We start from the raw sequence: 23039 nt of genomic DNA, 5'->3' as shown, positions 1-23039 counted from the left end.
AGTATTCAAATTATTCGCATCTTCTTCACACCTGGACAGACGGGAAATGAGATACAAGAGGAAAGAAAGTCGGTCCAGCCAAACGTACAATTACTGAAATTTGATGAATTACAATAATATCATAACACACACGTAATCTAATCAAATCTAAATCTAATCAAAATAATCAATTCTTCATCGTTATTTCTTTAGCTGTAACATTACTGTTTTACGTTTAATGTCCACTTTCTAATGTCTACATTATGTTGTATACTATTTTCATAGTATGTAATGTATGTATTATAATATAATCTAATGTTACAGTGTCAAAGTCGAGTTACATCGGTAATCCGAGCCCGGCGCCACCCAACGACGTGAGCTTCTACAGCGTGGAGATGGACAACGGTCGGGGCTACATGAGCTACGACGGCAATCCAAGCCCGGCACCGCCCGTCATCGGCGACCCGTCCGGCGGGCCCTACTATCCCACGTCTATGGGTTCGACGGGTCACATAATGGGCGGACACTTGGTGGGCACCGGCACTGGCACCTTGACGCGCACCAGGACGCTGCCGCGTCCTGTACCGCCGCCCGACGTTACCGTGATGACCGCGGGCACCAAGTCGCCGATACCGCCGTCAGTGCCGCCGCCGCCCGCCACGTTCGCCCGGGTCGGCGCCAACAACGGCGGACCTCATTCGCATCCGCACTCGCATCCGGCGCCGCCGCCGCCACCCTGCCAGAGTCACCCGCTGTCAACGTTCGCGGCAACACCGAGTTATTCCGACATCGATGGCCATCTTGTCTGAGGCTCACCAATCTTCGGGCCTAGTTCGGTGCGCGGCAAGTACCGCGCCGTCGCCCAGGACGACGACGAGGACCGTCGACCGGTCCCCGTCACGGAGCGGAGTACGCGTCTTTGAATGACGTGAAGTGTCGTGATGACGGAACCTCTTCTAAATCATTCGCATCGTTCAAATCGTCACCCATCATCTCCATGAGCGACGAGCGCGGTCGACGATTCGCGAACGACGGCATCACGACTTGAAGGTCCTGGCAGTCATCATCATGTGCGCCTGAACAATCTCCGAAGACTCTGTTTGGTGCAGAACGAAAGTGTGTAAATAGAAAAAGACAGAAAGGGAGAGAATGAAAAGGACATTGCGACGAGAGCGGTGCGCCAGGTAAACATGCTGTAAACACGCCTTTCCCTTCCACGCGGCTACTTCCTAATAGATGAGAGGAGACATGCGCGGGGCTCTCCTATGCGATTAAATTCTAATCTTAGGGATATATATATATAAATATAATCGAATACTCGACGAGCGACGGTGACCCTGAGAAAAAGAGAGGGCGATCGCGCCAGCATGCGCGAGCGTACTCTAAAAAACTCGAGGATGGTTTTACTGTTCCATTTCCGCTATCCTGCCTTTTCCTCCAACACTTTACCATTACTCCTACTCTAACTCATTGTCTTTGTCCGCTCGCCTTAGCGTTAGTATCCGCTAAAAACAGTGATCAGCATAATCAGTAACACGCATACGATCGAAGTTTCAAATCGATTTTATCGAGGAAAGTATATTTTCTGTAAATACATATGCGCGTAATCAGAGAGATAGAAGAGAAAAACTCGCGGCAATCATTTCATTCTTTGGTTACTTCACGTCGGTATACGTACCTATTTATCATAATGATTATATTTAGATATCACTATGCAGGTATCAACGACTATCGAGAAATCCGCGAGACATCTTTGAGATATCGCCCGAAAAACGATTTTCTTCACTCTGAATGTCTGACTGATGCTGAAATGTAGATTTCTAAATTTGCAATTCGATTGCAGATTGACTTGACGATCAACATTGATATTATCGGTATAAATATCATTGAATATATGTATATCCGTTTTTCCTTGGCACTAGAATAGCCAACCTCATTCCATAGCTTAAAGTTGGAAGGAACAAAATATCATGTTCAAAATATTTGATTGATCTCATATTATAATAAGGAAAGTATAGATTATAAATTTGTTATTAAATTATATCAATAGTTTATTGTATTAATACCAAGCATTATATAGGAAAATATTATAAAATAATATCACTTTAATGCTAAACAACATTTATACAATATTTTATATGCAAAATGTTTTTTTTTTCTATTTAACTTGCAAATTCCTACTCTCATAATTAATTTGCAATATTTCTCTTCATTCTACAAGTTTATCCATCTGTCTTCCAATTTATGAGCTAAATTGGTTATCCCAGTTCCAAGGTATCGATATGAATTTTCATGTTTATGATTATCGCGCACGATCACCGACATTGATTTTCAAAATAGTGATAGCAATATTAATTAATGATCGCACAATACTGCCCCTTTAGAGCTCGCAGCTACGCACGCACGAGTGGGCATATCCGTCATGACCGTCCATTGTTTACTTTCGCGTCGATAAATCGGTTTATCCCGACGTTTCGATGCTGAGGAAGACGAGACAATCGTTATTACAAAGAGAAACGCTTGGAAAATCCAAAAGAGTGCGATAACGTGGCGAGGTTTAAGGTTTCCTTTCCCTTCCCGTCCTCCATCTGTATCGTTTATGATCCTATTTGAGTTAACGGCGTTCTCCTTGAACACAATATCTACGATGCTAGATAGTCGAGTTTAGCGCTAAATGTATGGCGGCTTGATCTCGAATCTCAACATTTCCACTCGGTGAAACACCATCTAATGCCAGGATATAGCCACTTTTAGCACTAAACGGCAGGAATATCCAACGAGTCCATCATTTTGCGTTTTACGAGGGCATTCAGGATCTTGCGATCCCTGCGAGAACAAGTAGGTGAGTCTGGAGTCAATTGTAACAAAGGAGAATATATCCTATTAATACAACATCTCTGAATCACTTTGAATTGTATCTCTGAGAGTGCATGAAAATTTTGAAATATTTTATTCAATTTACAATTGATAAAAAACGTTCCTCTTTACATTCGATTTTTATACATTTCTCTTTACACTTTTACATTTTTACTCTTCAAATTGACTCCAGACTATCCTATGCATCGCATAGAAAAGACATACAAGGAAACTTAAGGCGATTTGAGAACTAATCGTTGTTTCTAGGAAACAAACTGTACCTTGTTAACATGATGCAATTTGCATATCATAATTTGTATTTGCGCTTCATTTATTTACGTTAGAGTTACTTGCGTCTTATATTACATTTATGTTATACAGCTGCGCTGCGATTCTTGTCCCTTGTGAGTAACTCTTTAACAAAACGAAAAAAATACCAATCTGACACGTATCGTACGTAGAAAACGGAGTTTTCACTGCCGATCCTAAAGTCAATACTATAGATAGAGTCCATTGACCGCGTATACATGTTGATAAATACCTTTTACCTTCTTAAACACACGCGATATACGTATGTATACGTATAAAATGTATGTAAATTAAACGGCCATCCGCCGTATTACGCCGATTTTTACGATGTTAATTGTATATGATCAATCGCTCGTTCAAAATCTACGTACGTTTGTGTTTACTGGTGATTCCAATTAACCGAGATAATGATGAGAGATCCGAGCTTCTCGCCATGAGAACACGAACGAAACGAACTTGCACAGATACATTTTTTGAGGAATACATCTAGGAGTGCGTTTACGAATTGAAAACCAGGATATCAAGGCACACACAAGTGCGGACTCATTCGATCAAGTCGTCGACATCGCAATTTCGGTCGCAAACTCCGATTATCGCGATTCTACTTCGCGAGCGATTGTTAGATGAAGATACCCGAGACGTAGCGTAATCAGCGAGAGATTCTTCAGAGAGGAACAAAAGAACGGGGAGCTATATACCAGTGAATGTCTTGGCGTAGTGATATCTCGAACAAAGACAATAGTATGTAAGTTTAAATTGCTACGTAATGATTTTTAGTTAAGAGGGATAAAAGGTACTCTCTGCCGACAGCGCGAAGAAGAAAGATATTCGCATTATCGCAGATACTACGTATTATTAGCTAAATGTTCAACACACATATACATATATTTTTGCATTTATTTCCAATTACTAATTATGATTAAATCATGTAAATAGTATTGCGATAACGTCTCAGTGTTTCACACGCGATCGAAAGAGAGAAAAAATTCAAAAAAAAGCCGAGAAAAAAACAAGTAATTCAAATGGATCATATGAGGGTCTTCACTATTACCTAGGCTATAAACGAAATATTGCTTAGAGAAGGTAATAACGCTGTATATCCGCGCAAGGAAGAAAAAAAAATTAATCCCGTTGATTGGATGAGACAACGTCTTTCCGTTCTTCGTCGCGAAAGCCTAAGTAGTCAACGTATATATATTTTTGAAAAAAAATGACGACGACGAAACTCGATGCGTTTGGCCTATCGTAAGAGGGTAGGGAAGGAGGGAATATTGTATATTGCAAACAAGAGAGCTATGTTATGCATTTACGTTCTGGCGGTAAAGGGCTGTGACAATGAGATGTGTAAGTCCCGAAGACGTCGCGAATCTCTTTCTCGAGATAGGGAGAACATCATCGTCGCCGACGCAGCAGAGCGTGACGATTTACGATAATTATAATAATTGTTATCATTTCGCCGCTTACATATAGTATATATACATATATATATATAAAATTCCATTGTTCGTTCCGGCGCGAAATCCTGTCTGCTCGTCGGCGCGATAAAGTCTCCCTACAATGGTGTTCTTAACCAGGGATCGCAAAAGGAAGAAACAAAAAGAAAAAGAAAAAAGAAACGGATCTGCGACGACAAAAAAAAAGATTTTCCGGGATCTTTCACACCTCACCGTTAGTGGTGAGGAATTGTTTGTAGGAAACAATTATACTTTATCCGCCCGGACGGTCACGTGCGTCACATCGCTCATCGCGGAGAGATTGTTTGAAAGTTTTATGAATAACGTTTTTCCGTAGCGTACGCATATATATTGTTGTTTCTCATTACAGCGATTATTTGTTAACACAATAGATTCTACGAAGCTTATAAGAGACAAAAAGAGAGAAAGAGAGAGAGGAAGAGAAAAAAAAGAAGAAAAAAAAGAGAGAGTATTGTTAAACCGCCGTTGTGTATGGAGCCGCACAGTTCGGCTTAGACTGATGATAAGAAATTCACGTATGCTCAATTAGAGATGAACATGTTCGCGCATAATTAAGAGTTCTATTTACATATACATGTTTTATATTTGTAATTAAAAAAAAAAAACAAATCATCTATACTTAATATTACCTGAAGATTATTATTAGATTTATGTAATCTCCAAAGTATTTGCTCATCAAAGTGCTAGGCATGTTAGACGGACCGCTATTCGTCCAAAATGGTACCTTGGAGATGGACATACCATCTAACACGTATGATATTTGATATTTTACATAATAATAACGACAACACTTGTAATTTCGTTGATTAATCTAAGACATAGTCAATCCTAATTATACAATCATTAAAAATATGGAAAAGAATCAATTAATCGTTTTACATGTATATATATATACATATATATATATATATATATATATAAACGTATAATGTACATAGCACTTAGATAGACACGGAAGGAATGAAAGAAATGAAAATACTTGAACGAATTATATCAAACTACGAAAAAAAAAAAAATAAGAAAAAAACGAATCGAGAGAGCTTTTGTAAACTTAGGTGTATATTGATATATTATTCACTTTGTATCATTCTTTTTATCGCGATGATAATTATCGATGATAAATAGGGATTAACGACAAGCACAATTGTTTCTAAAACTGCGACAGAACGATAAAATTCGCGAGTATCGCGAATCACAAATCGACGACGAAACAAAATGAAAAAAAAGTCGAAAGAAAACGCATCTGAGTATGCGAATAAAAAGCACGAGAGACATAATATATGCGAAATTGTATCCGTTCCAAAATTGATATCGCCAGTGTTCCACCGCCTTTTGCGTGTCACGCCACATTTTTTAACGACGACGGTCTTTTACGACGATTTTTTATTGCGAACCAGGCTCTATTCTCTACTTTTTCACGCGTAGGAGAGATCATTTTTATCCCTTTGTGCCGAGGATTGCGCCAATAAGCGAAAGTACGTTGTACTCTCTTCCTTCCCTTTCAAGTTTGTACGTAACTATTATCGCCGCGACTGGTCTAAGTGTTGCTTCCGTTTTATGTGCCAACCGATCGATGTTATTCTTCGACATGTGTAACATACCGTATGTTAAATGCGAAACGAGACATTGAGGAGAAAAACGAAAGATGTTAGCACCGCGGTCGACGGAAATTTTTCGGCACGATCGGCGCCGCTTCTCCGAGTACAACAGAGGTAAAAAAAAAATAAAGAAACGGAGAAAGAAGCTGAAAAGTAGAAGCGAAAATAAAAAGCTCTCTGATCGACGTAACGATCGATGATGTAACATAATGATTGAATGCAAACGACGATTAACTGATTAATGTACATATACATAGTATTTTTACATTCTAATTCTAAATTACATTTCCAATTCTAAATGGTATACACAACACTACACTCACTGTGAGCTTCGCTCCGTCATCTGTGTATTTGTTTGTTCGCGTTGACGACGACAGCTGCTTGTTAATCGTTGTCGGTCCATCCCTCGTCGGGCTAGATGTATTTCGTACAAAAATGCATTTATAACGATTATTGCTCATCCCCTCTTCCCTCTGTTTTTTAAAAATCTCCCGTATATACACATTCTCGCGCTGCTGCACGACGTTCAATAAATATATGCCTTGTGCCTTCGCCGCACCATGTTATTACTTAAACCGTAATATGTAAGAACGAGGGAAGAAGAAGAATATCTTAGGTGCGATGCATTTATAATTGTTTTTGGAGACGCGTTCGTGTGATTTGTCTAAACTGTGTTCATTGCCAAAATTTGTAGCAGGATCGTGTCAATCTTGAACATTTTTAAAAAACGAACCAATTAAAGAGTGATACATGCATTTATTTTTATTTGTTTATGTGTGATTTTTTTTTATGTAATTACATGTTTCACGATTATTGTCGCACTATTAGCACGGTCTTCTTAATAGGAATTAACGACGTGATTTTTACGTTTGAACTGCCAATTTTTTATATTGATACTAAAACAAGAGATGTAAATGTTGATTTATAACATGTATACACAGAAGCAGAGCGAAGCTCGACACGCTAGTCCTTAATTTAAAACCAAAGTAAAAGCAACATTGTGTAGCGTTTAAGAATCTCTATTACGTATACACACACCTGTGCGTGTCTATACAGACATAATTATAATTAACGATTCCAATCATTGTAATTAGGTAAATGAACTAACCGATAAGCAGATAGGTAAAAATAAGCCACTCATTATGTGTATCATCTTGTTTTTTCATTCGTAATTTTTCACTACACGATTAACATTTTACCTAGGGGAGCCTTTCGTCAGCTATAGGATTATTCCGTATCTGTATTCTGTATATTGTTTTCTATTGCAACTATTAAAACTGATTGTCAACTTATAAATCGGTCTATTATGGCTTTCTCTCTTTGCCGACAATTTCCATTGCCTTTTTCCTTTTTAACATGATGCTAATGGAGAGAATTTCATTTCGATAATAAAATAAATCGCATACTGTACACATAAATCAAAAGCAAATTTTCTTTACTTCAAATAAAGACATAGTAGACCATTTAGACTTTAGACTATTGAAATATTTAATCTATATTCGTAAAATTATTTTTCTGTAAATGTAACAATCTGTGTAATTAATATAGTAATCAATCAAAAGAATTGCAAAAAAACATTAACTTCTTTAGAAAGTTCGAAAGAAAAAGAAAAAAAATATTAGATGTAACAATCATATTCTCATTATTAAGAATTAAAGAAACCCGAGTTGTATTTTACAGTCAGACTAATTTAAATTTCTCTTTTTAAATTAAATCGCAAATATTCTTGAAAACTTTCTTTAGAATGTTTATTTTTATCTTGGAATAAAACATACAGATTATTTTGTATATAGATATGTTGCGGAGCCAAACATAAACATTGTTTACACTACGTCAGCGCAAGATTGCTAGAATGGGAAGATTATTGCTATGGCTCGACACTTTATTCAGTCATTGAACATCAACCAAGGAGGAGCATCCGAGTAAATTAATACTACGCATAGAGCAACCTACTGCAGGGAACAATGTATATGCTATGAGAGGTATTCTGTAAGTATATTTTATAGCCTGATTAAAAATAAAATACCAGATTTTTAACATATCTTTTTTTTGCTCGATTTTCGAAAGGTCTATTTTATTACAATTTAATTAAATTTAGAAAAAAACAGTCGAAATTTATTATTTAACGTAAAAAAAAGAGATTTAATTAAGTAAATTAGCAGGTTTTCAATATTTATCTTACAATTAATCATTTACTTAACAGAGATATTATTGAAAAAAGCTTTGTAATCATATGTCAAAGTATATTTTTCCTTTTGTATAGCACAGAAGATAATTACTATTGCATTATATTACATTTTTTTGTCATTCGGAACATAGAGGATCACAGTATTTGGAAAACAGTTGCCCACATGGGCGACTCACCCAAAATATGGATTGTGTTGCACAGTAGTATCCAATAATACCTTGATGCAAGATTCTATGTCAGAATGCATAAGGCATTGCAAACATTGTGCTGTAATATCTATCAGAGTTTGCGTCACATGGCACGACATCTATTGCTGCAGAAAATTATTGATCCCAGCATCGACAGGCAAATTGCGACGTTTTGAATAATCAGAGGACACTTTGCCTGCGAAAAAAAATGTGTCACTTCAAATTGTATCTCACTTCTGCTCAATTGTACATCAAATATATACCAAGTAAGTCCAACAATCATGCTGATATAATAGATACGCCCACGCTTCTGGATTTCCATTTATAAATCTGTTCAAAACATTGTAGATCTCCGCTATAATGCTCTCTTCAGTATATTTTGATTTGTCTAAAATTGTAATTTTTATTATTACATATTACTGTGCTCATACCATATGTATTTAAGGGATGTAAATGAAGTATATTGTTGACATGTACCACGATCTGGCGAACATATTTCGACACATCTTGGGTATTCGCGCTGTGAGAAAGCCTGGAACCGGCGCCGAAAATAAATTTTCTAACCTCGGCCCGAATGTCCTGAGGCGATAAAGTCATCGTATTGTGCAGCATTCTCGAATCGTCAATAATAATGCTTCAGTTATAAGACTGTCCAAATTCGCATTTCCGACTAATTCGAGCGAGATAAATTTATCATATAATAGTATTATAAAATAGCGTGGCATTCTTGATTTAAAGGTTATGCTGTAACAAACATGTATAGGCAGTCGCGCAACACGGAGCGCAGAGTGGGGGGGCGGAGTGGGGGGGCGGAGTGGGGAGAGTTGGAGTGGGGGCGGAGTGGGGGGACACGGGACGCGCGCACCGGCGCGCGCGTCCCCCCTCTCCGTCCCCACTCCCACTCTCCCCACTCCACGCACCGATTCCGACGTGACGCGCAGCGCCACAAAGGTCAAAATCGATTCAAAGTCGAACGCGCCGCGCACATCGATACACGTGTTCTCTCTTTCTCGCACGGTACGCCGCGACCCCTATCATTACTCCTATCCAAACTTGGCGTGTTGCGCGTCTCAAAATTGGCACCACTTGCGTACTTCCGTACTTCTTCGATATAAGGATCGAATAAACTTCCTCTTCCTCTTCATTCTTCATGTCGGATCTCATTGAAGGGGTACATGCGTCTTTTATATTAAAGAAGCACAAGATTATTTGGAATATTTGCGTTTATAAACTAGTTTAAATATATTCTTCCGCGTGTCTTGTTCGAACGTTATTAAAATTTACGAAGTATAAAGTTCTAAAACATTCGATTTTGGTGAGTCATAACGGATTAAATAAAACGCTTATTCAGCCATATTGAATATAGAAGATTACCGCATATTATCAGTACACGAAGAAGATTCCCGCATATTTCATAGAATAATAATAATATTATTGTGTATGTATTGTAAAATTTTATTGGATAATGCACATTTACCGATATAATATGCGGCAATATTCAATATGACTGGATGCGTTCTTTGTTTTATTCATATGGTCATGACTATATAGCTAACAATAAGATCAAGTATTTTATTCTATAATATATTGTATGTATTATAATGTAATATATTAGCAAATTTTTTTATTTTAGCTCATGACTGATTGAATAGAACATAAAACGCATCCAGTCATATTGAATATAGAAGAAGATAGCTGCATTATTATATTCAATAAAATTACAATATATATACAATAATAATTACACAACATTTTTTAATAAATTTTTTGCTAGTATATATTGTTTAATCAGTAGAATTTTATATATGAATGAGTTGGCGGAAGAAACTTGTTAGATAAATCCATATATTGTTTAATCAGTAGAATTTTATATATGGATGAGTTGGCGGAAGAAACTTGTTAGATAAATCCATTAATGTATTCTATCCATTAATGCCTGTAATGGATTTGGCCAACATTTTCTTCAGTTAACTCGCCATGTAATTCTGATCAAACAATATATATATAAGCAAAACATTTGTTTAAAAAATTGTTGCATAATTATTATAATGTATATATTGTAACTTTATTAAATATTTATGTATTATATATATGGATATGCCATGGTCATTTCCAGTAATGCAGTCGTAGTTTTATCTGACCATCGACGTAAGTAATAATACATTATTACTTATCTCGATGGTCAGATAAAACTAAAACTACACTACTAGGATTGAGCATGTGGATGTGTGTATATATAAATGTAAAAATTATTAGTCTTACAATAATATATATATATATATATATATATATATAATTCTCATAATTTTCAGTTTTCCTCATAATAGTCTTTCGTTTCCGACACCAGTTTTGGGCCCTGGTTGTTGAGTCTACTTTCGGATTGATGTTTCAACTGTATAGTTCAGAATTGGTTTCGACAGGTATTTTTATATAGTTTTGTTATATATTAATATATTTTTGTATATTGTTTTGCTCCATGATCATAAACGTCGTTTTTGTACAATACATATGATAAGATTATTTAAATAGGATAAGATTTATTAAATAATTCTATTGTATTCTTCCGCCATGTGTGTATTTTAGAATCATTTGTAGTTGTAATGATTTTCATTTAAAAACTTATAACATATTTACAATATCAAATAACATAAGTTGGTCAATTATGAAGACATCTTGAATCCACTTGCGACATGTATTTATATTGAATTATTTGTAGTTTGTAATAAGTTTGTTTTTTTTTATTGATTTTTTTGTATGTTTGTATATTTAAAAATTTTATACAAAATGACAAGAAATTTTTATACATTATTATTATTTTATACAATATTATTTTTAAATAAAACATTATTATTATCATTATTATATTAAATTGCTTTGTTTAGAAAACATTTTTTTCTTTTTTCAAAAACAGATTTTCTTTACTTTAAAAAATAACTTTTTATCTTTAAATAATCATTTTTTTCTATTAATTAACTTCCCATGTTCTGCACGCGCGCTTTGTTTTGCTTCGCATGTTGGGTTTTTTCTCATTTCTTTTCTTCATCTTTCTTTTAGTTTAAGACTTTAATAAGATAATGTTCTATAAGTTATCATTTTTCTTTATGTTTTATTTGATGTTAAAATATAACACTGTTGTGTTATTTTTTAGGTGACTGTCGAGTGTTTGATTCAACTCCGCCCTCCCCTTCACCATTTATTGTTTTAATAATTAAATGGTTTTATTAGTCTTTCATCTTCATTTATTTGGTAAGTCATTTTACATATTCAGGTTTTTATCATATTGTTTTTTTTTCTTTAAGTACTGTTGTTTTATATATATCCCATATAGCATGCAGATCCAAAAGATGTGGATATATAGATATAAAATAAATTATTTATATAAAAATAATAATTATATAAAGAACAAAATCAGTTTTATTTCTTTTTATTTTTGATAATATTGGCTATTTATTTATTCTTATATATATTGTCTTCTCTTTTGACGAAAGAACATTCATAAAATGATTTGTCAACTTCAAGTTTTATTTTTTTCAATACTCAAACTATTGACCGGCAACATATATATACCACATGTAAATATCTAATAAGCCTATAAAAGTCTTAATTACACTCGGCGATAAATTGTTCGGTAAACTCAGAAAGGTGAAATAAATCGGCAACCGAGAAAGAACATAAAGTTTTATAACATAAGGAAAAAAATCACAGTTTTATTTATGTCTAGATTTGTATGTATATATATAAGCGGTATTAAATAATTGTACTATTTACAATCTCTCGGAAGGCCTCGGCGCGACCTATCGAGCCACACGACACGCTCTAATAATTAGTCAATTAATGAGTGTATTCTCTCTCTCTCTCTCAGGTCATTCCCGTTCGCGAGAGCACCGTTCTATCTACGAATCAGGGAGAGAATATAGCTAATAATATATAACACTTAAATATAAAATGACGTGCACACGCCCGTACTTGTGAGTATAATATATTTTGATCTGGTACTTTGACATAAGTGAGGTTCACACTCTCTCATAATAAGGTAAAAGATGTCATTCTGTTGATCGATGATTGACGATTTTATTTTAAGATGTAGTATAAAAAGAAAGAAAGATTCACACAGAATTTCTACGTTACTGTAAAAAAAATATGCTGCATAATACGATGCAACATATTTTTTTACAGTAAAAAACAGAAATTCTGTGTGAATCTTTCTTTCTTCTTATACTACATCTTAAAATAAAATCGTCAATTGCACACGAACAATAATATTAAATTTTCTATTCGATTCGATAGAATTTTATAACGATATTTTAACAAAGAAAAGAAAATAGTCGTTAAATTCATTATCCGCGAAATGACAAAGTACATAATTTTTATACAATATTTATACGTAAGCATACATATATTGAAGATCTTTATCAAACTATAATTACTGTCTCTTATATTATGAAAATAAATTATTTTCAATTTTGCTCCACTCGTACAGTCGCTTCTTAAAATCAATATCTTTTACCTTATTACTACCTTAGCATGATATTCGCTAACAAACACATGCGCAATCTCGTGAGATGTGGAAAAAAGGGTTTCGCTTTGATTAAATGTACATGTAATATATGCATATAATGGCGCTCGCGAGAATATCTCGCATATGTATAAAAGTTCATCTCTTCTAATATTTCGCTATCACTCGGAGTAAAGAATCACTCCTACCTGAGGATAGTCCTTCTGCTGATGATATTCTCATTTTGCACAATAAATACCACGAGAACAATTGGATCCTTGGATCAACTCGCGGTCATATATGTATATATTTGCAAGAAATAGTACAATCGTCATCATACGATATCAGAAACTCAAATTCTGAGGACGAATTGTGCCGGCGACTGAGAAAATGGTCTAGATCATAAATATATTTTTTTTTATTATTTCATTCATTTAATCATGTATATTTTAATCATATACATATGTACAAATCAAGTTTCACCATTAGAAAAGAAATTAATATGATAAAGATAAATGTCAGACATAACTCATTAAACACTTTTTTCACTTTAAAGCTATTTTCATAATCGCGCGAACACAATTCTGTATTTATGATATAAAAAAATCCAAATTATAAATTTCAAAAGAATCTAGATTTTTATATAATACAAATTATTTTTTCTAAATACGCGTAACGTGTGGGTTTTAGAATATGAATGATACCTGCTTCTATATATAATTCTGCATGGACTTTCAAGACCAAGGTTGCCAAGACAAAAAAAAAACATTTTTAATAATAAAACTTGATAAGTAGAGCTTTTGCCCATAATATACATAAAATAAATGTCTTCCATCATTATATATGCCATTAACATGTATAATTGGAAACGTGCCAACAAAGATCGCAGACTTACTAATGTTAGATATGAATCCTTTTTTTTTTTTTTTTTTTTTTACAGAATATATATAATATTCTGACAGCCTCAATATTACATATATATGTGAGCATTATTCGATGCTCCTCTAAATGCATGATATACATTCGCTTTCGCGTTTATAACGTCTGTTTTTCTTTTTTAAAACTTTAACTCGTCTGTCCTTAATACGCGACTATGCCTTATACACGTATATACATTATGTATTCGAATAAAATTAACAAGACATGAATATGATTTGTATGACTCGTTTTCTTTCGTCAACATTCTTTTACGGATATAAATCATACTTTTTTACGTACATATGTCATATCGATTATCTATATGTACATTAATTATCGAGTATCCAAAGTATTGTTCGCTTCCGCGAAGCTGTATTTGTATGTATGTATATATATTCGTGTCTATTAACACTAAAAGAGCCAGTTATTTTAAATAAGATATTTTATTCCGCAATTTATCGCTCAAGAGCATAAAATGGATAATCAAAGAAATGCAAAGTTTTATTGAATAGCCGAGATAAATTACAATTATCTAACGAAAATTATTGGTATCGGACTCTTCTAGTATTAATTATCACTTGAAGATTATTCACATCAATTACACCGGCATAAAAAACGAAAATTTTGTGCGATGAATGATACACGCGAGAACACAGAACTTTCAAGAGCAGATGTTCATTAAGAGTTTTACTGAATCTTTCTTTTTTATATCTTTTATTATATATAGATTTTTCTATCAGAAATTATCCTCGTAAAGTAATAGTGTTTTGAGTAAACACTAGCATTATCAAAGCCATTCTAGCTTCCGCTATTGAGATGAAACGACGTTATCAGAGAGTAAAACTCTTGAATGCACATCCAATCGAGCTCGAACGAATTCCTCTGTTAGATTATCTTGACTTACTTAGAGATAATGAATACGCACGGATGCGTAATAAGATCTCCGTCTTCTTATTATGATTTTTCTTTTTTTTTTTCTTTTTTTTCTTTTTTTGTTGTGATAGTGTCTCTTTCTCTTATATTTTTAGAAGCACATCTATTATTATTATCGTAACCGCGTTAGTGCGCTACATTTTATTATTAACTAATATTACTGCTGTGTTGCTGCTAATGCTACTAGTATTACACGATTGTTAGCATCTTGTTACTATCAATATCATATTAATAATTAATTACTAGTGTCGCCAACAATCAATGTAATCATTGGCGATATATTATTAATCTATTATTGTTAGAGTTATTATTTTAACGTTTATTATTAATATTTATTGTTGCAGTTGTTGTTTTTGTTGTTGCTATTATTGCGAGCATGTATTTTTTGTTCTCAATGTGTTACAGGGTGCGTGTAACTCCCTTGGTCCTGGTCCCAGTTCCTGCTACTTTGCTTGTGTTCGCAATGACAATCGAAAAGGATGACTGTGTCCTTACGTATAGTGAGGGTACATTTAATCAATTAACGCAATCGTTATCATCAGACCGTACACATCGTCGAACATGACTAAAAAACCGGAAACTTAAACTCTACAAATGTATATAACTAAAACACTGGAAGACTTTACAACGCCAGGAGTATTATTCGTAAGTTTAAGAGATCACACATCGTATTATAATGAGGGATATCATCTCTAGGAGTCCTAAAATCATAGGACTGCATGTTTACTTCTTTCTGTACATGTTTTTCACAAATGGACACATCGATTTTATATGTTAACAACAGTTGAAAACCGAAAGGCAGAAGCTATAATATTTAAGACATTGCCGTAGCCGATATACGCAATTATGTGAGACAAGGCAGTGATTATAGCACGTGTGATAGTTTCTATTTTCTCATCTAATGTTGCACCCGATAAGATTGGTTTTTTAACTGAATCTGTTTAGCGATTTAGCATTATCTCCTTTTAAAGACTGTTTAAAGATAGTTCTCTACTCCCGTGATATATAAATGCAGAACGATCATGCGCGAAACGAGTTGGATCTAGTCAGATAAAACTCGTTTGTAAATTCGCAAAACGTTATACGTCAAAAAGTCTTCAAAAAGATACGACTTGACATTATTTTATGTGTACTATCTAGTACATATTAAAGGTAGCGAAAGGTAGAGGAAAAAATCTATATATGTATAGAAATTGCGCGCGTGCGGAATATAAAATTTATAAATATATAAAAATATATATATATAACAAAAATAAAAAGTTTATATATAAAGCCAATAAGATTTGCGAAAAGCAGATTCATCTCGTTTTGCGTTATCGCTCCTGAAATAGGAAAGGAAAATTCAATTAATCAGAATTGGTGTTGAACGATGCTGAGAGCTGCGACTAGCTCTGAAAGCTTTTGCAAACGTTAACAATCTCACGTCATATTAATGCTCGTTAGTACTCGCCCAAAATAACGGCTCATGTTTGTTAATGATAATTAATGTTCGTGCCACGGCGATTCGATTCAATTAACGCCATCGTTCAAATAAATCGTATAGAATGAGCTAGGAACCTACAACGGTTATCTTATATATCTCAGAAATATCTCTAGTTAATTACGAATGCCTTCGGTTGTAAATAGAATCATTTTAATCGGATGTCGCCGATCGTGATGAGATCTAGTCGTAATGTACACAACGCACACCGTCGTCCTTAAAGGACACGGTCGTAGAAAGTTTATCGAATGTACAAAGCGCCTCTCTTCCTCTTTCTCTGTCTTTCCTTCGTGGCAATTTTAGAAACAGTTTCTTGCAGATATGGAATCTCGCACTGTGCAGCAAATCCAGCATAGATTCCAAACATTGTTTTGTTGTTTCCTATTATGTGTCTCGATCATATATATGTTCACACGCTTATATTCTTTCTTTCAGCTCTTTCTAACTCAACGCAGCTTTGTCTGAAATCACATTCATACAATGTTCTGTATATTGAACACATATAGAGAGTATATCGTGTATGTGTTGTGTATGTATATTATCTATTATGTGTCTATTGGAAGGAGTGCATGTTTGTATGAGTGCATCTTTTATATCCTACTACAACGATCATTTCGCGCTAATCTCTAGTATCTATCTCAAGTCCGCCGTCTTATTACTGACCTCTTCCTCGGCGGTGCTCGCCGCAAGCGGTTGTTGCGCTTGCACGGGAGGAGCGATTCCGCTCGTCGCTGTCGTGACTCCTCCGTGCGACGGGGCTGTCTGTTTACCGTACTTGACGGTATCCTGCTGCGATCCGCTTTGTGACTGCAATTCCGGTCTTCTGAGGTAAGCGGCCGCCTCCTTTTTCGGCGGTACCACGGGTTTATTCGGTGGTACCGGGGGCGGCACACCCCGCGAGATCGGTGGCTTTTTCGCGGGCAGTAAACCACCACTGGCGGCGGGTGCCTGAACAGCGGGGTTGACGGCAGGACTCGCAGCAGATTGGCCGACGTGAAAGCCGAGCTTCCCTGCTGCGGCTTGCGACGACGTGATAAGCTTACTCGCGGCAGCTGCGGCGGCGGCGGCCGCGGTATTAACGGGAGCAGGTACAACCGGTTGTCGCTTGTCTACGGCCTGAGGAATTACAACACACAACCATGACCGATTTCAGAGCCACTGGAGATTTCGACCAAACTCCAGACCAAACTCGCCAGAGACAAGAGTGAACATACTAGTAACCAGAAAACCACAGGGGATAGTAGATGAAAGGAAAAAAAAGAACCATACCAAAGAACTAATCCAAAGCAGAGAGAGAGAGACTATAAAAAGTAAAGACGAAATTATATCTACGAAAAAATTATCAAGAGGAGAAAGACGCCGTTAATATTAAGCAACAAACGATCACAACTCAGGTAAGGCTAAAAATAAAAATTGTACATCTACCTCCCCATTGTGTGCTGTTAATAAATGTATATAATTGTGAAAACTTTTTTATAGGAACTTTTTTCTTACATTCATAAATCAGAGAGGAGATCAAATATGACTTGAGACCCAGTCTGAGTTACGCTAACCGAGGAATATTTAATTAGTAAAACGTAATACATATGTGCTACAGATCTTCGACAGACGATAACAGGATGCAGACTAATATGAGAAGTAAGTCCTCAGTAGTTCCCGTAGACTCTTTATAAAATATTACGATATAACAGTTCCATTTTGACCGAATATATATTTACCTATTTGTTAAAATATATTGCAAACCAACTTTAAACTGACAGTAAAGTACGCATCAAATATCGCGTAATGAAGCTCTATGTAATTTAGCAATAGCGATTACGGAATAGCAATTAGGAAGTCAAGCGTGGATAATTTTTTTGGCTCAGAAATAAAGCTCGGAAAACTGAATTGCATACAATTTTGTTTAATTGTAGGAATCGGTCAATGTACACATGTGTGAAATGTGATAATAATCTTATATATACACCAAATAAAAATTATCGTAATAAAATATAACTCTAGATAATGTGCTAACTTATAAGATGGATATAGTGTACAATATAGTATCGTGACTGTGTCATAAATAAATCGTGAACACAAATATAATATAATAAAATAGGCTTTCTCAAAATATAATCTACTTTCGGCTATTTATAGAGGATAATATATCTCACTTGTAGAAACTTAAGAAGTAATGGTTCTTAAATTTTAGTGCACCATTTGATACGAGTGACAAAAGTAGAGGAAATAAATAAACCAATTAATGTGATATATAGAAATATTGTGCATTATAAACATAGAAATATGTAGAAGCCAAGTACAGAGTGTCATTTAAAAGACAAACGCAAAAACGCAAAATTGTTTTAAATTAAAAATTATTTTTTTAACTTATTTTATTTATTTAATGTATTTTATCAAAATGTTTTTTATACTGTGTTATGTAAGTATCATCATACGAATTAACAGCGCAAAAACAATCTTCATTATTAATCAAATGCTAAAACTGCAAAAGAATATAATAATTTGGCTATTAAAACATCTGCCTCTTTATTAAAAAAAAATTAATATATAACGTATATATATTACATCTGCATTTTTTAAATTAAAAAAATGAACTATATACGATAATAAATCACGTAAACTTATTGCAAGAAATATATGACTAAGGTGCGACATTCATGATTTAAAAGTAAATAAAATGTAAATATAAGACTAGAGGGAAACTTATAAAGTGCTCACGTGACATTAAAACATTAATGTGATAACAAATGCATTTCTATTATAAGATAAAGCTCTATTTAGCGTGATGTAATATATATTTACATATTACTCATTAGATAAATTTTTTTGCGTATTTCACGAATTGCAATGTTAAAGATCGAAATAAATCCCAAATTGAGAAAAAGAACACCATTAAAGATGCAATGTATATGTATATACATTTCCTCAATTATTAATTAAACTATAAGCTTTACTTTCTATATCAATGGTACACTGCGCATTATCTTTGTAAAATTTAAATTTCATACATTTTGTATTATAAAGAGCCTACTTATTAATTATAGTCTTTCTAATATGCATATTAGATTAAATTTTTATGTTATTTAAGAGAAGACACAAAATATTTTATCTTTCTCATTAATTTAGCATCTATTTTAACGTAACTTGTTATTCCTTTACAACTTATTTTTAAATAATATCTAACTTTATATATATATATATATATATATATATATATATATTGTCGAATTAAAGCTAATCGCTATTGTTCAAAACACAATACTGACTAAATAGCTGACTTCTATTTCGGTGCCAAATACATTTTTCTACCATTACAAACACAAATTATTTATAAATTAATTTTTTTTTTTTCTCTTTTGCTCCCTTTGAAAAAAATATTAGTATAGAGAGCAGTATTTCTTAACGTTCGATATAAAAATATCTGTTGTGACACTTTGCATGTATAAATAGGCTCTGTATAATCTTTAGATTAACGTCGAGTGTGTAGGGAAATGTGGATAGGTTACCTGTGTATCTGGAGAAGCTGTAGACTCTCCACCTACAGATGTTAAATTAGGCGTATAGGCGACCCCACGAAGTGCCTGTCCAGGTGTTACTGATCTAGCAATCCCAGTGGCTAAAGAAAAAGAGAATAATAATTAATTATACATTATCTTATAATTTAATTTTTGGAGATATGTTTTGTGAAATAATTATATAACTCATCAATTTCAAATTTCTAATTGTAAATTATACATGCATAGTTATGTAAATTTATATTTTACAAGAGAATTTCGTATATATATATATATATATATATATATATATATATATATATATATAATTTGTATATATACATTTTGTCACTTATTAAAATGTAAATTGTTAAATTTTGTGTACACTGTTTTTATATATATTGAGATGTTTAAAGAATCTTACTTGGTCCGCTGACAGGAACACTGGACACTGTGGCAGTGGGTTGGACAACTTTACTACTAACCATAGGTGTCCCTGTACCCAACACTGCTCCTTTCACTGAAAGATATCAAAAAATGATAAAAGATTCTCTTTCTGTAATATCAATTGCATGCACATTTGCACACATGCGATTTAAAAAATGAAATGAGTCACATTATATTCATAAATATTCTACTATTAAGATCTTCCTTAATATCTATATATATAATTTCTATTTTTATAACATTGCATATAGAACATACTTGCTTGTGGTGCACTAGCCGGCCTGAGTGTCGGCATAGCAACTAAATTCGCTGGTTTTGCAGGTGGTGGTGGTGGAGTTACACCAACTCCTCTAGCAGGACCTGCACGAGCCTGCGACTCCTTCCACGTATCCATCTCGACTCGCAACTTTTCCAATTCCGTCTCAAAGTCTTTCGCCCTCTTTTCCTCTTTTGTAAGAGCTTGCCGATATTGTTGCCTCTCCATATCGAATTGCGCTAATTGTTTCTCCAATTCCGCTTCCATCTGCAGTGATTTCTTACTCTCTTCCTCGAGGCCTTCGGCCATCGAATCTATTCTTACCTTCTCTTCGCTGAGTATTTGAGCCAAATCTTCAGATCGTTTTCTCTCCTCGATATATTTCATAATAATCTTTTTCCGTTCTGCCAAGAGAAGCAATACTATTTGCTTTTGTTTATTTTTCTCCTCTTCGAGATGCTCGTTGGCCTTTTTTAATTCCATCTCTAATCTCTTTTTTTCTTGCTTTTCTAATTCTAACTCCTTCTTTAATCTCGTTCGTTCCTTCTCAAGACCATAAGTGATATCATCACCTTGAGCAGTATCGTGTTCGTGTTTTCGCTTCTCCTCCTCTAATTCTTTAATCACCTGAAAAAAATTTTCTTGCAATGAAATAACAATCACTAAAAGATAATAACATATTACTTTTTAAGAATATTATGTTATTACATTTATAAATCATATTGTTTCACATAACAAAAATAAAATACATACTCCTCTATGTCTAATTTCAGCATCACGAAGGACTTTTGTCATCCTACATTGCGCCTTCCTCTGCTGCATCACCAATGCTTCTAGACTAGCTACTTGTTGATCAATTTGATTTCCTTCAACCCCAATAACACCACCTACTATTACAACGTCGCGAGCTAGTGCCGCGTGTGGATCTGCAGTACTGGTAAGGTATCGGGAACTTAGAAGATGTTTCATTTTTTCTGACTGGAAGCAAAAATCATAATTTTCACATAATAATAAGATAGATAAACATTATATAATACAATCTTAAAATAAAGACAAGATACAATTAAAGAGCTTGTGAAATAGAAAATATAATAAGTCATGCAAAGAATACTTTTCAAATTTGACTTCAATTTGTCATATCTGATTTTACATTTTTCCCCTAAACAAATAATGAGATAAGTTTAAAAATTGCATAAAAGAACGTTTAAATCTCATTAATTACTTATAATACTTTATATGACACGGTACATGTACCTTTGTAAATTTTACTGTCCAAACTAAAGAACTCGATATGATTATATTTGCAAAATATATAACTATAAAATACACAAAATACAATTTAACAATTAGTTAACAAGTTACATAGTTGTAATTACTTTTAATGCTGCTATCACAATGTCTCTCGCTTGGAGCTCGCCTTCTAGATATCCCAGTAATTTCAGCAAATCAGTTTTGCTCAACTCCATCTTTGGATTGCGCTGCAAATATACAAAGCAATCTTTAGTTATATATACACTTGTATTTATGTAATTATCACAATTATATCAACAATGATACTATATACATAACTTTAGCTTATTTAGTCATTAAATAAATACAGGAACGTACCTTGAGAGTATTGGAGGAACTCTTGTCCAGCGGCTCAATATTGTTGGCATGCTGCTGCTGCTGTTGGGATTGCGAGGACTGAGCGCAAACGGCGAGAGTCTGCGTCTTCGTGGCCGAGATAGCGGCTGCGCTGGTCGGGACGATAGTACCAGGCGACGGCGCCGACGTCGACGGCGGTCCGTTGGCCGTTGTCGCCATTGTAACGCCGGTCGAGGTGACGTTAACGGTGCTCTGACTCTGCGATGCCATTGTGCGCGACCAAGGATATCCACCTCCGTTGGCACGTCGACACCGAGGATCCTAGGCGAAGCGGATGCGTTTCGTCGTTCCTTGTCGTCGGTATCCTGGTTCTCGTGCGCGGATCAAGAGGCAGCCCCGTAAAGCCCGACCGCTCGCTTCTCCGAGCGAGCCTTTCAAGCTACTCCTACGTCGACTTCCTCACCCCTGGAGTCTCCGGAGATTCGCCGTCACAGGACGCACGAGCATCGCCGCCGGACACCCAGCGGCCCGGAATGCTCGCCACATCGTCGACACGACAGTCACACTGGCCGCGCGCGCGTACTTGTTTGCGTACTCGTCCCTCGGTTTCGGATCTCGGTCGTGTCGGATCGACGGCGGCGACGGCGGCGTTTCACGGCCGACGAGCACGCTATTAACGCGGCGGCATCCGGATCCGGCGCGGCGCGGCTCGGCTCGGCTCGGCTCGGCCCCGCTTCGCTTCGCTACGATACGCTTGTCTCCCTCTTGACAAATCGAGCGCACAAAGCACAGTCCATGTCAAAATTGTCCATGTCTTCCCGCGAATATTTCCCTAT

The 23039-nt window shown here is 35.0% G+C and overlaps 2 protein-coding genes and 2 long non-coding RNA genes across 7 annotated transcripts in view; 2 read left to right on the top strand and 2 right to left on the bottom strand.

Moving 5' to 3' along the window:
- Positions 1–7529, top strand: part of Sns (sticks and stones) — a 303040-nt gene extending 295511 nt beyond the window's left edge. Inside the window, exon 20 of one of the 2 annotated variants that reach the window (XM_083055423.1) lies at positions 304–7529. In XM_083055423.1, coding sequence (XP_082911549.1) covers positions 304–788 — 485 coding nt within the window. In that variant the 3' untranslated portion in view covers positions 789–7529. The remainder of the gene's footprint in view (positions 1–303) is intronic. The other variant, XM_083055424.1, reaches the window with a different exon arrangement.
- A 1121-nt stretch (positions 7530–8650) lies between these two features.
- On the bottom strand, positions 8651–9376 carry LOC145946055 (uncharacterized). The gene is made up of 3 exons (XR_014426970.1): positions 9071–9376; positions 8857–8981; positions 8651–8789 (listed from the first exon to the last, which is right to left on the bottom strand). It is a non-coding gene; the product is annotated as an uncharacterized LOC145946055 (long non-coding RNA).
- Positions 8749–21523, top strand: LOC145946056 (uncharacterized). 2 transcript variants are annotated; one of them, XR_014426971.1, is made up of 7 exons: positions 8749–8859; positions 10906–11013; positions 11742–11839; positions 12456–12561; positions 15345–17813; positions 17899–18057; positions 21390–21523. It is a non-coding gene; the product is annotated as an uncharacterized LOC145946056 (long non-coding RNA). The 2 variants fall into 2 exon arrangements; XR_014426972.1 differs by lacking the exon at positions 21390–21523 and adding an exon at positions 18333–18586.
- Naus (cortactin binding protein N-terminal like nausicaa) lies at positions 16751–22473 on the bottom strand. Of its 2 annotated transcripts, XM_083055434.1 has the most exons (8): positions 22225–22473; positions 21993–22094; positions 21370–21594; positions 20619–21243; positions 20338–20433; positions 19926–20035; positions 17083–17535; positions 16751–16880 (listed from the first exon to the last, which is right to left on the bottom strand). In XM_083055434.1, exons 1-8 carry the CDS (start codon positions 22471–22473, stop codon positions 16866–16868), a joined length of 1875 nt encoding a protein of 624 aa, XP_082911560.1. In that variant the 3' UTR covers positions 16751–16865. The 2 variants fall into 2 exon arrangements, with proteins under 2 accessions (XP_082911560.1, XP_082911559.1); XM_083055433.1 differs by lacking the exon at positions 16751–16880 and having other exon boundaries at positions 17053–17535.
- Positions 22474–23039: the final 566 nt, after the last annotated feature.

This window comes from Prenolepis imparis, unplaced genomic scaffold (assembly GCF_030444845.1).
Source record: "Prenolepis imparis isolate NDT839.2.m4 unplaced genomic scaffold, iyPreImpa1.0 SCAF_15, whole genome shotgun sequence".
Classification (NCBI taxonomy): domain Eukaryota; kingdom Metazoa; phylum Arthropoda; class Insecta; order Hymenoptera; family Formicidae; genus Prenolepis; species Prenolepis imparis.
This window is presented reverse-complemented; position numbering and strand designations above follow the sequence as displayed.

What these genes read in the sequence shown, in the direction of transcription:
- Naus (XM_083055433.1), bottom strand. Translation starts at nt 22,473, where the DNA reads ATGGCATCGCAGAGTCAGAGCACCGTTAACGTCACCTCGACCGGCGTT. An exon ending in CTGAAATTAGACATAGAGGA is followed by an intron (nt 21,244 to 21,369) that starts GTATGTATTTTA and finishes AATTTTTTTCAG; the next exon opens with GTGATTAAAGAATTAGAGGA. An exon ending in TGTTCCTGTCAGCGGACCAA is followed by an intron (nt 20,036 to 20,337) that starts GTAAGATTCTTT and finishes CTTTTTCTTTAG; the next exon opens with CCACTGGGATTGCTAGATCA.